At 40.2% G+C, this 14,822-nt stretch overlaps 1 protein-coding gene across 3 annotated transcripts in view; it reads right to left on the bottom strand.

The window, feature by feature from the left end:
* The window catches only part of LOC121334658 (katanin interacting protein), a 56,333-nt gene that overhangs the window by 31,143 nt on the left and 10,368 nt on the right, over positions 1-14,822 (bottom strand). For all 3 annotated transcript variants that reach the window (XM_041401988.1, XM_041401986.1, XM_041401989.1), the window contains exons 7-13: positions 13,448-13,712; positions 11,969-12,118; positions 9,776-9,939; positions 8,605-8,717; positions 8,070-8,184; positions 7,476-7,682; positions 3,748-3,888 (exon numbers count right to left, since the gene is read on the bottom strand). In XM_041401988.1, coding sequence (XP_041257922.1) covers positions 3,748-3,888; positions 7,476-7,682; positions 8,070-8,184; positions 8,605-8,717; positions 9,776-9,939; positions 11,969-12,118; positions 13,448-13,712 — 1,155 coding nt within the window. The remainder of the gene's footprint in view (positions 1-3,747; positions 3,889-7,475; positions 7,683-8,069; positions 8,185-8,604; positions 8,718-9,775; positions 9,940-11,968; positions 12,119-13,447; positions 13,713-14,822) is intronic.

Raw genomic sequence — 14,822 nt, 5'->3', positions numbered from 1 at the left:
TCACTTCTTCCCTTCCAACCATGAAAGTCTCTGGTTCTTCACTCCTGAACACACTGTTTAAGCCTTACAGGTTTTCAGAGCTTCCATCCTGTTGTTTTCCCAATAATAACATCTCTCAGGCCAAAAACTGCAATATGGACGTACCCAGAGGAAAAGCAGAAGATGCAGGCATGACAAGAAAGCTACAGGTGAGGGAGAGGAGTAGGTACAGGAATGCAAGACACATTCCTGGTAGGAAAAAGATAACCTTCACTGAGTTCCCAGTGAGCAGCTGTAAAACCAGTTTAATTGGCCATTATGGCCTGGCTGCCTGTGGAACTCCTGCAGGATCATAAAGTGCTGTATTTCTGTGCTGATGCAGTCAGCCATAAAACAGGATATTTTTTCCCTTTGAATGAGGACACTGCTAGCTTGATCTAACTGGGGATCAGAAGATTTCAATAATTACATCTGTTGAAAACGACCTGCATGGCTTTGCCTGGAATTATGATGGGAAAGAGAAAGACTATCAGGATGTCCCAATAATGCTATTTTTAAAATTTTTATATGTCTAAACTGCCAATGTCCTCCTTAAATGATAGAGATATTGAATGTTCACAGTTGAATTTGGGATAACTGGAACATTTCTCCATAACATTCCAGCTCTACTGCTGTTAGGAATACCCAGCCCTTAGTTCTGCATTTTTACCTGGAAATAGGTATAAACTGAAGGGGACCACAAAAATACAAAGGTACATTTGAAAAGTATTTGTCAATATCATCTTTTTTAAATTAAAATCAGCAACTTCTTTAGAACAGCATGTTTTGAAATTAATCCCACTGCACTCACCACCAGCAGAGGAGGTCAGGTAGGCAGAGAAAACACTACAAAATCAAATAGTGGAGCTCATTCTCCCTGAAAAAGGGATGGTCAAGCCCAAAAAGGGGTCACTCACTTCAAAAACGCTTTTCCAGTCAGTGGGAGACTGTTCTCTGATGCTTTGGAATGTCTGGGATAGGTATTTTAGGAAGCAGAAAAGGTCTGAAATGTACCAAGATGAAGCAGCCAGGTATTTCTAGGATAACAGAGACAGACTGGACTGGGGCAGGCATTCCAAGAGCTGACAGCTCAGAAGAGCTAATGAAAATCTGCACCAAAATCCTGAGCAGACTGAGCCTTGGGGAGGAAAAATCTGAACAGATCCCAAGAGACTCCAAGAACAAACATATGCAGGCACAAGACTAAGAACTGCTCTTTTTCATTCCCTCCCACCCCTCTTCTGAGTTTCCAGTTGCTTAGTGATCTGTTCTGGTGGAAAAGATTGACAGTTTAGCTTCCCCAGTACCACTGTGAGCTCTCCTCAAGCGGGAGGAGGCTGGAAAAATCCCTTCCTCGGGAGTAATCCCACCCTGTAAACAAACACTCAATTTTTCATCCAAGGCAGGGCTTTTCCTTCCTGGAAGAGTAATTAAAAGGGCACAATGTCTCAGAATAAGCAAGTAGGTATGAGCATTGTCAGAAAGAAAAAAGATTTTGTGAAAATAATTCTGGTTCCTTTTGATGTTCCTTCCCAGCTTGCACCCTCAGCCTCGCAGGGTGTCTGCTGGGATAGTGCCTCCCAAGGAGAAAATAGGGGTGGTATTTCTGGCCATTTCTGTGATATTTGTGCACAAAGAACAGGGCCTAAAACCAGAGGCACTTTTCTGAGAAATCCTCCTGGACAGAGGACCAGAAATTGCTTCTGCCTGACTTTTCAGAAAAGTGTGAAAAAGAAGCAGTAGAAAGGAAGTCAAGAACCAAAGAAAATACTTCTACAAAACTGACTGTACTGGAAGAAAGCTGCTGCATCCTTACAGGCACCCCAGGGGTAATCCAGCACTGAAAAAAAAAGCCCCAAGAGAATGGACAGGAACATGGGCACAGAACAAACATACAGGCAACCACCTGAAGAAGAGAATTATTAAACTGGAGAGTACCTAAGACCTTAATGCATTTAGGTATTGATTCCATTCTCAGTTTTGTGAAGACATACAACACACATTAGACTGGATCTTTGAAAAAAGTTTTAATAGCACCATTAACCACGCAATTTCAAGGCTGTATCAAGTAGTTACAAAATGTCTGACTGTTGCAGATAAACTTGAAAAAAGCTGGCTGCCCTTACAGTTGTCCCTTCCTGCAGACTAAAAATCACCTCCTTTTTTGGAGGTCTCATCTGAAGTAAATAAAGGCAAGATCAAGCATCCTCTGAGACCTTCCTTGTAATTCAATGAATCAAGGAATCTATGACAATTATGTCATCTGACTTTTACAGCTTCCTTCAGACATATTTTTTCTCCTTCCAGGCTCATGTTCTGAAATTCAAATATAAGAAAGTACCAGCCTGACTTAATTTTTGGCCTATTTTTGGAAGCAGTACTTGGACATCTCTCACTTATGTGGTTTTTGAGGGAAAGAAGGCAGTTAGAATGACTCCCAAAATCCACACAGAAATCTGGCTCTGGGAAGAAAATTGCTCATTCATCGTATTTTGGGGGTTTATACTTCTTAGACAAAACTTCCTAATGACAAATTACAGACTAAGGCAGAACTACTTTGTATTATTCTTTCACCTTAAGGATAATGAGACATTTCTTCAGCAAAGGTAAACTGCTACATTTCCACCAAAATCCATAGGTTTATACTCTCAATGGAATTTACACATTGCCTCATAGCAGGTTATTAAAGAAGCAGAGCCTTGAAACACAGACAAACATTTCTGTGTACATCCTGCATTCTATTCAGTAGATTTGGTAACAAATCATACCGTTACCTCCAAGAACAGCAGCCCTTTTGCACACTCTAATGATGATGGAACATCCTGTAGGCCACATTTTAGTGAGAAAAGATATTAAAATTCCAGGAAAAGAAATACAAATCATGTTGTAGTAAATTTGTTTTAAGCTGTCCCTTCCACGGCCATTTCTGTATGTATAAATTACCATATGTGCTTATATAAGAACATGGATGAGAGCAAAACCAGAGGGATAAAGCTTCTTATTGATAATCCAGGACAGCAAATCCTCTTTGATCCAGTACCTGAGATTTTTTTCTTAACATTGCAGTGTACAAACAAGAATAATATTCATGGTGACATTCAAACACACAGACAAGAGACCATCTGCCATCTGCCATGATATGTCTCTCTTGTAACAGTAGATTACTGGTTTTATTATGAGCACACAGTAGTGGACTTTTTAATTGTCCCTGCCCAGGGAGGGGGGCTGGAGCTGGATGATCTTTAAGGTCCTTCCAACCCAAACCATTTTATGATTCTCATTAAAGTGACAAACCCCAAACTGAGCAACAGTCAGCCTGTTTATATTTATAGACACCAGAAAACACATATTTAAACACGTATTTATTTACATTGTGATGAAACAGCTGAAAGCCCTGAATACTGAGATACACTTACCTTTGTATCTTTATTTCTCAGAACGGTAAAGGATTAATGACAGGACGTGCAAGCCTTTTATTCAGTCTTTAGTGGTCTTTAATAGCTTTGAAAGCAAATGCTCATTGTGCCCATGAAAACATTATCACTACATTGTTAGCACTTCCAATTAAGACAAAAGCAAATTTCACAGCAGACAGGGACACCTCACAGCTCCTGTTTTATTACAGGAAATTGTATCTACTTTTATTTCATGCTTTTAGAAAGAAGATCACACTGAATTTCCCTAGGCAAGGCAAGAGCAAATATACAGAGTTGAGAAAAGACTACTTACACTGGGAGTTGTTGTGTTGTAATTCCAAATCTTGATCTTGGATATACCAAAGTCACATGAGCGGGTGGGATTGCGGATAACAAAGTAAAGTTGGACAGGTGGGTGGAAAGGGCACATCCAAAGGCAGCTTTCCTTGGGGAGCTAAAAACACAGACAAGCAGACTGTCACTAATGCTCCTTCTCCTGGAGCAGGTGTTTTAATTAACTCCCCACCCCCTCAGCAGCACAGGCAGCCATTAGAAAAGTAAAGGTTTCATAAAATCTGCTACGTAAAGAGCAGAAGCTCAGCCTCATTTCCCAAGAGAAAATCCCACTCTCCCGCCTGCCAGACAGCTCCCAACAACCTGGCAATGAGCTAAAGGTCAGCTGCCTGCTGTCCCAGGGAGACATCTGCACGCTCAGAGCACAGGCAGAGCAAGGCCAGTTTATTTTTATCAAATTAATCAGCTTTGCTGGCACTAGGGGGGATCACTGAGCACAATGGACATTCCACGATCATTTTACAATTTCTTTGCTTCTGGTTTGTCCTCTAAGGAGGGGAATCTTAGAGAATTTTATTTTACTGCCTGCCTCTATTTTAATCAGGTTTTGCAGATAATCAGCTTCACTTACAGGTCTACTCCTCAGAGCTATACTGGACTCTACACTGGAAATTTTCTAAGACATCACAGAATTCCCAACAGGAATTTTACATACAACTGGCAATCAAGAGATTTTAAAGTATCAATAAATGCCTGATTCTGGAGATTGTTAAGGACTGCTACCTCTACATGTTCAGAATGTAAGAAAAGGATATGTGGCAGCTCAGAAAGAAGGAAGTTTCAGAATCAAAATGTTGAATATTAATATATTTGATGTCCAGTGTTACCCACATGCAGATGACATACCAGTGATCTGAAAGCAGCTGATAAATTAGTTCCCCTCCTGTTCTCAGGGACACACAATACACAGATACACACACAGAAGATATCACAGGCAGCCTTTTTCCACACCTTTCTCTCTGAAGTGTTTCAGTTTTCCCTGAAGGTGTTAACCACAGAACTTTCCTCTTGAGTCCTTCAGCTGTGTGGCTAACAATGATAAGGACAGCGCCCTGCAGCCCGTTCAGAGCCAGCATGAATAGATCCACTTCTCACATGGTCCTCTCTCCACCTCTCCAGACTCTGATGGGTCTCTGCCCCCAGCCTCTCAAAAAGCTTTGGGAGACTGTTTCTGCTTTAACACCACTTTGGAGCACCAACAGCCATAAGAGTGGCAGACAGGTTCTATCCTTTCTACTTAAAAAGAAAGAAGCCTCTTGACATCAAAGAAATGAAGGACAGCCCTCAAATCACGGTTGACCCAACTCCAGGGTCAACTTCAAAGCTGCATCATGTTTTTGAAGCCATAGTTTGAACAAGAATGGTTAAAAAAACAATTTCCCAACTGCAGACAACGCCTGATAAGCAATCCATCTGCAGACCTCTCAAGGCAGGAGCTGACTCCCCAGAAATCAATAGATTCTGGTGTGTACTGAGAGCCAGAGGTGCCTACACAGGAGGTACTTGAGCCTGGGGTTATTGTCTTGGAGCTCAAAATCTAACCCAAAAATTCTTTGAACCATCAAGGTGAGCCTGGTATGTTAAGGAGAAGGAATTTTATTTTTACTGGACCAAGGAAAAAGGGGAGAGTGGAAACCTTTAGTCTTGAGATTTTGTGGGAGATTGGCACTGCTTCTTGTGGGACTGAAGGTGTAAATGATAGAGAGTAAAGGAAGCCTCAAGCACTGTGAAGAGGAATGACACAGGTCTAAGGGTTCCCCATGGGGAAGAAGCACCTTTGTCAGGTATTTACCTGTCCTTGTTAGCCTGAGGTTTAAAAGACCTCTGTATGCATATAAGAATCAAAAAGGTTTGTGGAAAACAATTTCAATAAAATACCTAATCCATTACTTAGTGAATATTATCACAGAATCCCAGAATGGTTTGGGTTGGAAGGGAACTTAAAAACCATCCAGTTCCCCCCCTGCCATGGCAGGGACACCTTCCACTGTCCCAAGTTGCTCCAAGTTGGACTTGGACACTTCCAGGGTTCCAGGGGCAGCTTCTCTGGGGACTCTGTGCTAGGGCCTCACCATACTCACAGTAAAGAATTCCTTCCCTATTATCTAATCTAAAAAGTTGAGAGCACCAGATATTCTGCCAGGCATTTTTTGTCTTTTAGAGTACATCACAAAATACAAAGAAGGAGGCAGTTTAAGTGCTCTTCTTAAAAGTCTTAAAAGGGTAATAAATAAACTAATAAAATAAAATCCCTCATCTTCAATAAGAGTATTCTCAAAGACAAAAGTACACCTAAATGGTCAAAGATGGAAGTGTTTTAACCATGGTAAAATGAGTTTTCCACACAATAAGTTTTTATTTCAAGTTTTTGTTCTGTTGAAAATGTTCATTGCTTGGAGATTGATTAATTTATTGGGTTTTTAATGCACCCTGAAGCTTTCCTGTATGATCTGAAATGTACACAACCTGGAAGTGCTGCTCTGCCTTCTGAAGGAATCTGCAGTTCAGGCCCCTCATACCCACAGCCTAAGAGCATATTCCCTGCCCAGATTGCATCTTGGATGCAGCCTCAAGAGAGGAGATCACAGAGTCACAAATCAAGGGAATATATTAATCAATGCAATATAAAAGCTCATTTCTTAAGAATAATGAGATCTATAAATGTATGAGTAACACTGAGAGTAACAGGTTCATAATGGCTTAATGAATGTAATACTACATAATTTATAAATATCTAGAGAGTCTGAGAGTCACTACTACAACTACTACTACTACTGAGTGTCCCCTACCAGCCAGCACAGCCTAAAAAGGAGAATGGGTATTTAATGAGATCCCAACTACAATCTTCAGGAGAGAGTAAGGAAGATGCTTCAGGTAAAAATATTTGTCTGGAAATAATACTCCATAAGGAGTTTCAACTAAATTGCAAAATACTGCATATTTGTCCTCTCTCAAATCTCATCTATCATGAGAGCAGAAAAGCACCATTAGCATGAAATGAGCTGTAATTTATGTTTTTAATAGACTAAGTCCTTCAGTATCCTCATCCACTAAAATCATACTAATTTTTTTACTAGAATCCTTGCTCTGAAGGCCCATGAAAAATGGCACAGAGTGAATGTGCAGCATTAAAAAAATTATGGCTGTATGAAGAGCTGTGGATATTTGCTAATTCTTTCACACTAGTCACTGTCTTCTGCCCATTGTCATTAGTGTGGGAGCACCTCATATCTCCCCATCTTACTATCTCACACAAGAGCCATGAAAGACTTTTACCTGCCATACATTTTTTTTAATCTCTTGTTCAAAACTACCTACACAGTCATATTTCCATGATTCTTCCCTAGGTAAAAAGATAACAAGGGAACAAGAGAAAACAGGCACATTTTCTTTATAAATTTACTTCAATTTGTATTATCCATCTGAAAAAAAATAGCAGTGAAGCTCCTGTACCTTGAGACCACAAGGATTACTTCAGTTCTAAAACAAAGTTGTAACTGAATACCAACATCTTGAACAGGAGAGCTGCATTTGTTAATAAGAAGCAATATTTGTAGGGTTTTTTTAATTATCAGATAGTTGTTATGCAGTCAGGTTCAAAATGTTTCTGAAGAAAAAACCCTTAGACAGAATATTATAGCAATATTATAATGAGAGATTTTAACATCCAGCACTAAGCTATCTTACATTTAAGTTGTTATTGACCAGGCAGCACAAATCCCCTGGGTTGTCAGCATTTCGAATGTCCACGTCATGAGGAGACACAAAGATCCTCTTGTTGTGGAAATCAAAGAATTCCACCTGGCTCAGGCCCACGTTTGCTGGATTCCCCCAGTTGGAAAGAAGTTCCATGGTCACATAAATGGCATCACGTACTTCCATATTGGCTGTCATCTAGACCAAAATAAAATATGGTAAAAACAGCAGTGACCAACCAATAAAATGGGAAAGATAAGATTGTTCAGACTGCAAAAATGATGGGTCAGAAGCAAAAAGATTGCAAAGTCAAGGCTATTTGGATGACATTCAATCAATCATTTTGGGTTACACCACTTCTGTCACACATCAACACTCTTAAAAAGCCTGAAGGGAAGGCAACTAACTCTCTGTTCTTTGTCTGATTCCTTTGTCATTCTATTGAACAGTGATAAATTCTCTTTTTGCACCTTGCCATAGGTTTATTACTTGATGTAGGGCAGAACTGAGGGATACAGCTCATTCAATGTACTTTTATTTAAGTAACTCTGGGAAGCACCAATTGTGGTGCACATATGCACAAACCTTCTCTCTCCACATGGAATTTACTCCAGCTTTGCCACCAGCCAGGGATCTGTCACTGTCACAGGCAGAATGGCTCCCATGCTCCACAAAGGCTTTCAGGAGTCTCTTCTTTTGTCTGAAACAACATATTCTGGGTTATTTCCTCATAATTCCTGCATTTTTAAGAAATAGTTGGTGCAAAGGTGAAGAGATGATAAGATGAACCCCACAGGAAAATGTATCCAACACCAAATAAAACTTTCGCAGCATTCCATCTTGGATACACAGAGTTTGGTTAAAAAGCTGGGCTCCAGTTCCCGCTGGTTCTGAGGCAGTGTGAGAAGAAAATGCAGAGGTGAACTGAGGACCATAAAGTGAGATGTTGGCAGATCCTGCTCCACAGAAACTGGCCAAGGCGGCACTGCCTGATTTGCTACTTGCATGATGTCTCAAGCATCTGAAGATTACCAGGTGTAGTAACTGGACTGGTGGCATTCTAAAAAATCTCTCTGCAAAAAAGGAAGTTATCCTAAAGCAAATATATATAAATATATACCTGCTTTCAAAAGGGCAGAATCTCTCCACAGCTCTGTTGACTGTAGTTCTTGTCTGGCATTTTTCTGGAGGTTCAGTCTTTGCAGAAAGAATAGAAGAAACAGAAAATGTCTCCTAAGTAAGAAAAAGATCAACATGTTCCATTCAGATTGTTCTCACCACACAGCATCAATCTGCATCTCTGGAACAAGAGTTTGGACCCAGCTCATCTGTAACTCTATATGAAGTTAAAGCATATTTAATGAAATTGGTCTTGATTTACAATGAAAGAGCTGAGTTTGGAGCTTGATCTTCTGTGTGGAAGAAGACATAGAAGCAAACTCTGAGGACTAGAAAATACACACACACACACACAGACACAAAGAGTTATAAATAAATAAATAAATAAATAAATATCTCATTGTATACATTTGGTAGGATTCAGGGCTGGCCAAAGCTTTGGCACAGGTCTACTAGACTTTCTCCTCCAAAATCATCATGTCTTTTAAAATCCCCAAACCTCTCAATTCTATTAGCATAAAATAATTATTTATTTTTTGAATAAAGAGCTATCAGTAAGATACCTAAGAGAAAACAGAAGTGCTGCATTCTTATAATGCTATGGGCTTTTTCTCTGACTCTACTGAACTCTGACTTTTCTTGACTTCCTTGCTTATGAATTTTTAATTCTTTTTAAACATGGTTTCTGGAGGTAAGAGATGAACACACACTGGGGCAGAAACCTCTCCCCAGCTCATCCTCAGTGAGATCTAGCAGTGTACAGGACAGCTCTGCTCCAAAAGCAGAGCATGCACTAACAGGGGGCAGTGTCCATATTAAAGAGTCTTGGAGGAAGGCAGGATTTATTGGGATGGAAATCACACTTTGCCTTGTTTCAGAAGCTTGCAGGATGAAAATGGCTCAAGTGGGCCTGCAGCTGTGCATCTGATTGTACAGACACATCCTATGGCTGCTCTATCAGTTGCTCAGTGATCCCTGTAATCAAGAGGGAGCTGTGGGATGCCATCCTGAGGAAGCAGATTAAAGGAAACAACCCTTTGGAAGAATGATACAAATTAAATTACACTTAGGGGGCATCACCATTCATTCATACACAATCCTAATGTGTAAGAGATTGTAACTCATGGGGGTTTTGCTAGCTGAACAAACAGCTCTCTTTTTTTTTGCCATACCTTTTGGGGGTTTGTGGCAACTGCTTGCCTTTGCAGATCTCCCTGCAAGAATTCATTCTCAATCTGCACTGCTTGAACAACAGCTGAAACAGAGAAGTCAGGATCCTTCTCACACACACTCTTCCTGGTTACTGAAAGGGATGTTTCTGGTCGACTTAAGGGCTCTGGGACCAAAAAAAAGGGAAGAAATACTCATTTGTTCAGGACATACAAGTACAGAACATTCCAACATCTGAAACTTCCCATTCAGTTACTGACAAAGGGCTTTGCAAGCATCTATAACCATCCCAAATGAAGCTGAATTCCCCCAATTTGGTTTTATGCCAAGATTCCAAGTCACATCTTCTTTAGGCAACAGTTAAAACAGCATTGTAAGAAGAGGAAAACCAACAAATGAGAAACATAATTTTTATGCTTTTAGATTGCTTTGTTCTGCCATTTAGTGGAAATGCCTTGTAATAGTCCATTGAAAAGAAGTATATATAATTTAAGCACAGCATGAATTTGTAATTGGGGTGTTCAGCTATTTTGGAGGAATACCCAGAGACTTCTAGCAAAACAGGGGGAGTCAGGAGTTGCTATTTACAAGGCAAAATAAATGACCTTATCACTTAAGCAGTCATCACAATGCCCACACGAATCCCAATCTTCCCAAACTTGATGGAGAAACAGAAACATCACAGCCTAGAAACAGGTTTGAAAGAAAGGAAATCAAATTTAACAAGAGATGATGTGAGATTGGACTAAAAGAGAAGCGCAGTGGTTATATGTGAGGGCTTTAAAAGTCAAGGGAAGAGAAGAGACTGAAGCTGTACAGACATTTAGAGTGAGGGGAAATAACTGAAGTGCCAGAGTGCTCTCAGTGTTGCAGGGAGGAGAGCACAGTGAAAGTAACATGAAGTCCACCTTGGAAAGACAAGAAGTTCAGACTGAGCTGAGCTTTGTGTGCATGCACTCCTTGCACGTACACCCACGAAATCTTTCAACAAGCATCACTCATCTCTGCAAAAACAGGGATGGAATAAAGACCTGCTTATTCTTCTGTACTGTACCATCCCCCTGAAATGAAATTCATTTAGGATTTATCACAGCAGTTGGACAGAAACAGCTAACCTGAGAAAATGCTGCACACATCTCTGGGAAGTCAAAGCAACATCTGCTTCAACAGATGGTGGGTGAGGGTCTCAGAAGCTACAAAGGGGATTTATTCTGGAGCCAAAAAGAATTAACTTCTTTTTCTCTGTTTGGTTTTCTGCTAATTAAAAACTAATTATTTTGGCTTTTCAAAACCACTGGCCATAGTGCTTTCTTGGGACACATCTGGATTCTGCTTTTTTTGAAAAGAGCAGCTTGACCACAGAGTATGGCAGGTCTGAATGCTTCACCTCAGACCTTTCAAACCTCAAGCTGATCAGACTTGTTCAGCTCAGGACTGCACTGACCTACAACTGCAGTCACAACTTCAGCCCCTACTTTTGGGGTTTGCTGTGTTTTGTTGGGATTTTTCCCCAGGTTAAGACCACACCTTAGCAGCAGATTTTTAGAATAAGCAGCAGCGGCTTCAAAGCCAGTCCAAGAAAAATATTTTCCAGTATGGTCCTAGATACTGGAATATCTACCCAGCACTGCAGACTGATCTCAGTGTTCAAGGTGTAATGCAAGTACAGTCCCAAGCAGCCACAGGGCTCTTTTCTCATGCTGTGAAAAACTGTGCCTTTACTGTGGTGTAGAACTCTGCATTTTGTATAGCTACAAATGTGTTGTGTTAAACTCTTCCACCAAACACCAACTGCTGACTGGGAGAACACACAATTCCAATAATACCACAGGGAATGGACCTCCACAGGGAAGTGGAAAACACAGTGCAAGTACTGAACAAGGACTGAAAGGGAGAGGGAAAATCTTGTGCTGTGGAAGCAAAAAGAGAAGGAAGACAGTAAAGATGTGGCAGAAGACTGAAGTATACAAGCTTTTACACTTTATCACAATTTCACTGAAGGCAGAACATTCGAGGTGTTAAAAAAAAACCAACAACAAAAGCACAGAAAAAATTCCACTTTAAAAAAAAAACACGAGAGTGACAGCTAAAAAATTCACATAATGACAGATGTGTGCTAAAATTGCATCTGAGCCAGAGGGGGGAAAAAAGCATGAAAACTCTCCTTACTGACATCATATATTCTTATTTCTTACTAGAATACATTGTTTCATGTCTGTCCTGGTGCAAGAACTCAGCAGAGAGTGGCCGAGTGCCTTTATTTTTCAGCATGACTGGTCTGACAGGAATGTACACTTCAGCACTGTCCTTTCTTTTGGCTGAGAGAACTTGCACTGGCTTCACTTCTGCAAGATAAAAAGAAAAAAAAATAAATAATAAACTTTAAAGTTACGTGTAAGCAGCCAGGCCAGGAAAATTTATTGGATTTTAAATGCTAAAGTTTTGCCACTTTAATTATGTTGGCATAGTTAAAAGTGATAATTTCCATCCCTTTCACTGGCACTGTTCTGTTGATGCAGAAGCACATATGGACGGCTGGCACTAACTCAAACAAAATAAAAATAGTATTATAATGTACCAAGATATCTCATCTCTGCCAGATATCTACCTGCATTACTGTCAAGAAAAGCAAAAATAAAAAAGAAGTCCTGAGTTATTTGTTAACACATTTACACCAAAGTAAATTCTTAAAACACAGACACAAATGTTATCTTGTTTAGAAGTTTCAGAGGGGGAGAGAGTTTTCTAGAACAGCTCATAGAAGTACTTCTTCACTTTTTGGTTTGGGAATTATTAATGCCTCTATTGTTTCCATCACAGCTCTGAAATTTCTCTCTGGACAAAAAGTCCTGCACTCTCCCAGAGATTTTATTCTCACTGTGCTTTCATCCCTTGCTCCTGTCTCTTCTTCTGCCCCTCTCCCCATTCACACTCCACTCACATCCATGATAATGAAAGGAACACTCCTCTACTTAATTCATTCCAAGACTGTTCCTCTGAATTTATGCAATTAACTACAGATTAAAGAAAGAAAAAAAGAAAAGGAAGCAGTAAAATAAACAAAACCAAAAAACCAAAACTAATTACTGTACCCAAAATGAGCACGGAGGGAATTTTGAGAAATATTGAAGGTAGGCTTAGATCTGGTTTCTGCTTGAACTCTTCACCCTTTGTTAAATCATCTTTGAGACCTAATGACTGGCTGTGGGTTTGGACACTGAGGTCTCCAAAGGAGACAGAAAGAGACAAAAAGAAGTGGCTCATGTCAATCACCAGGGATGAACAGCACACACTGGGAGAGGTACCCAGCACCCAGGATGTGAAATAAAGGTGAGACTGGGAAGATTTGGCTGCCTGAATTTCTGCAAAAACAGTTCCAAAATATATCTAAAAACATGGTAATTTCTTGAGAAATCTCCCAGACAGTCTGAGACAATCTTAGTTCAAGTGTCTAGAGGTGCTGATGCAGGTGCAGTAACCATGTCTGTATCTTTGGATTTGCCAAAAAGTTCCTAATGAAGTACAAGAGGATGCAAGTGTCCCAGATCAGAAGATCAAAACAACAGGTTTGCTGAAGAGCATGAGAACTTGGGAGGGTATGGAGTACCTCCTAATTATCAACCTTGTAAAAATATGATTATTGTAAAGAAGAATTGTGGAAGACACAGACTTACTGCTTTGATCCTGGTTGAACTCCAGCACAGTTGGGGCACCAGAATCAAGGCCAGAGCATCTCCCAGCATCCTGATGTTCAGAACCTTCCTTCTGCAGTGCCCCACTGCTATCCAGCTGAAGGCCTTCAAAGCCTGTAATTGCTTCCTCAGTGGGAGATGGGTCTGAAAACACATCCTCTTCAACAGAGTCATAATCATCACTAAGGGAGTCTTCTTCCATTCTCTCCTCTTCCACACTGTGCTGCAAGCTGCTTCTCAATTCCTGCTACAATATAAACACATCTGTCAGAAAAGCTCAAACTCGTATTTTAGAATAAACCAGAGTGGCTGCCAGTTCCTCTCCAGGAGAAAGAAAAATCTGAGAAACTCAGAGCCATGAAGCAGCTAAAAATATTCCCATTCCTATGTCATGTCTGGCCTCCTTTGATGAGGGCTTGTAAAGAAAAATCATCCTACAACTCCTGTGCTCCTTCTCATCAGTATCCAGCATGAACACTCTGTAGGCCAAGGAGTTTTTATGTGCAAAACCAATTTTTAGGAATAAGTTACAAAAAGCAAGTAAGAGGGAGAGCAAAAACATATATTTGTGCAGTCTCACAGTTGTGCCTTGCTGTTTAAAGAGTAGCTGCAATCCAGAATTTCCAAATGCCTTCACAAGACTGTCAAGCTCATGCAGCAGCAACTCCTTTTTAAGCACTTGATAGATGATAATAGTCCTGCCTTGTACACATCTGTACTTCAAAAACCAGCAGAAAAAGAGTTGGGCTCTAATGGGCTAAGCTCCCAGCTTGCACTGAGTTTTTTGAAGTGGACACACTATAACAGGATTTTATGCAAAAAATAACCTATTTTGAAATTTACTGTGGAAAGACTGCCCTGCCTCTCTCATCACACACCACAAACAGCACAGATGATGCTGGAGAGCAGAATGCTTTCATGAATGCAAAAGGAAAAGACCTTGCATCTCTTAAATGCTTTCCCCCCACCCGGCTTTGTTGGTATTAGAGTTTTGAGATAAATATAGGAAAGCAAACTGTATAAAATGAAAACCTGAAGCTACCTTAGGTACAAATGGACTGTGACAGTCTATATTCAGTTTGCAATGAAAGCTTCAAGCTCCTACAGATTACACTCGTTAGGAAATCCATGTTGACAGAAATATATTACAAAGAGCAGACAAAGTCAGGCTCAAAAGAGGGTTTATAAGCAACCTGAGCCTTGATATCAAGCATGTCTTTAAGACAGTCAAAACTAATATTTCCAGCTCTTTGACAGGAAATTGTACAAGCTTTCTTTTCCTTTGAAAACTCTGCATCTGCAACCTCTGCAAAAACACATTACAGCCTCAGTAAAATCAAAATTATTTCCATCTTGA

This window comes from Onychostruthus taczanowskii, unplaced genomic scaffold (genome assembly GCF_017590055.1).
Source record: "Onychostruthus taczanowskii isolate IOZ18803 unplaced genomic scaffold, ASM1759005v1 scaffold19, whole genome shotgun sequence".
Taxonomy (NCBI): Eukaryota; Metazoa; Chordata; class Aves; order Passeriformes; family Passeridae; genus Onychostruthus; species Onychostruthus taczanowskii.
This window is presented reverse-complemented; position numbering and strand designations above follow the sequence as displayed.